General features: G+C 49.0%; 1 protein-coding gene across 1 annotated transcript in view; it reads left to right on the plus strand.

Annotated features, from left to right (window-relative positions):
- LOC134067225 (ephrin type-B receptor 1-B) overlaps positions 1 to 1,418 on the plus strand; it is a 190,287-nt gene extending 188,869 nt beyond the window's left edge. Inside the window, exon 16 of the mRNA XM_062522367.1 lies at positions 463 to 1,418. Coding sequence (XP_062378351.1) covers positions 463 to 571 — 109 coding nt within the window. The 3' untranslated portion in view covers positions 572 to 1,418. The remainder of the gene's footprint in view (positions 1 to 462) is intronic.
- The last annotated feature ends 258 nt before the right edge of the window (positions 1,419 to 1,676 follow it).

The raw sequence follows: 1,676 nt of genomic DNA on the forward strand, positions 1-1,676 counted from the left end.
TCACACACACACGCACTCACATCAATAAAAATAAAAATTGCCTCCATGTTTGGAGATGTTTGTTGTGTGTTTGAATACGCCTGTTGATTCCGTTGATTAGCACATGAATACAGGCTCCAGGTGCTGGGGAAGGGGGTTAATAATTATTGATATTTATGCATGTTACCTCTATCTTGTAGACTAAGGGACTCGACTATCAAAGGGCCCATTTGGCATAAGGTTTTTTTCCCTTTTCTGTTGAATCTGTGCCGTGTGTGCTCATAAAGTTACATCTGTTTGTGCATTTATGTGATTGTGTTTGCAAATTATTCCAGATGAACTGGGTTTTGCATGAAATGGATAGTGCATCATGCACACACACACACACACACACACACACACACACACACACACACCCTCCACCCTGTGCATACACCTTTATGCATGTGTTAAGCTCTGCATTGTGCTCTGCCCTTGCTGCAGGGACCTGCTGAGGATAGGCGTGACGCTGGCCGGCCACCAGAAGAAGATCCTCAGCACCATCCAGTCCATGACGCTGCAGGGCACCCCGTCGCCCACGGCCCTGGCATGACTACAGCGGACACCCGGCGACGCCAACGGGACAGGGTCGGGGTCGAGGACGGGGACGCTGGGCGCAGGGACCGGGAGCGTCCGCCGGACTCGCCCGCGCGCGACCCCTGACCTTTCACCTGAGCACGCCAGGGTGGAGACCATCATCTTAATCTGAGGAGCCGAACCGCCACACATCCGGAAGAGAGAGAGAGAGAAAGGAGAGGAGAGGAGAGGAGGAGAGAGAGAAAGAGAGAGGAGAGGAGAGGAGCCCTTTCATCTCAATGGGGCAATGGCCCGCTGGAATCACACACTCTAAACACAAGGGGCGGCTGGGCTTTCAGCTAGCCAGTGGGCCAACCAGCCTCGCATCTGTCCCCAGACCCAGCCAGGGCCAGACTCAAAAACACAAACACCAGAAGCATCAAACACCACAGGGTTGTCCACAGCGAGGAGGGATGTGTGCAGGCTGACCATCGACAGGAGAAGAGAGGAGTAGAGTGGAGCGAAGGGGAGCTAAGAGGAGAAGAGAGGAACTGCTAATTTGTTGTGCTCCCCTTCAGGCTTCGTTTGCTCCTGCTACGTTTCATGGGCTGTTTTTTGGGCAGCATCAAGGAAATATGATGCAACAAGGAAAGCTTCATGTTTGTCCATTTGTACAAAGAAAAGACAGATACCTCTTCAGTCTTTCCCTTTCACTCTTACACTACCTGTCTAGTCGGAGGACTGTGGGCTTTGCCAAAGGACTCTTCAAAAGTCCACATCCAGATTTTAGTCCATTTTAGGGGGTGGGTGGGATATATATAAATATGTGTGTATATCTCTGAGTAAATATGAATATATCTTCAGAAATAAATCTTCATATTGAAGGTGACATGTAATGAATATATATGTACATACTGTCTCTGCTTGCATTGTTGGCAAAGACACGTTGACTGGAGTAAAATGGACATTAGGATCACGAAAAAGGACACTTACAGATGCACGCCACCGACTGGACACGAAGCAGAAGTCCTTGTTGACCTGCATATGTCAGTGTTGAAAGAACTCATGAACAAATCTTGGACAAGACTGCGGTGGCTCCTTGTCAACATTGTACAAAGCTGATGTAGAAGTCTGTAGAATTG

This window comes from Sardina pilchardus, chromosome 2, assembly GCF_963854185.1.
Source record: "Sardina pilchardus chromosome 2, fSarPil1.1, whole genome shotgun sequence".
NCBI lineage: Eukaryota > Metazoa > Chordata > Actinopteri > Clupeiformes > Clupeidae > Sardina > Sardina pilchardus.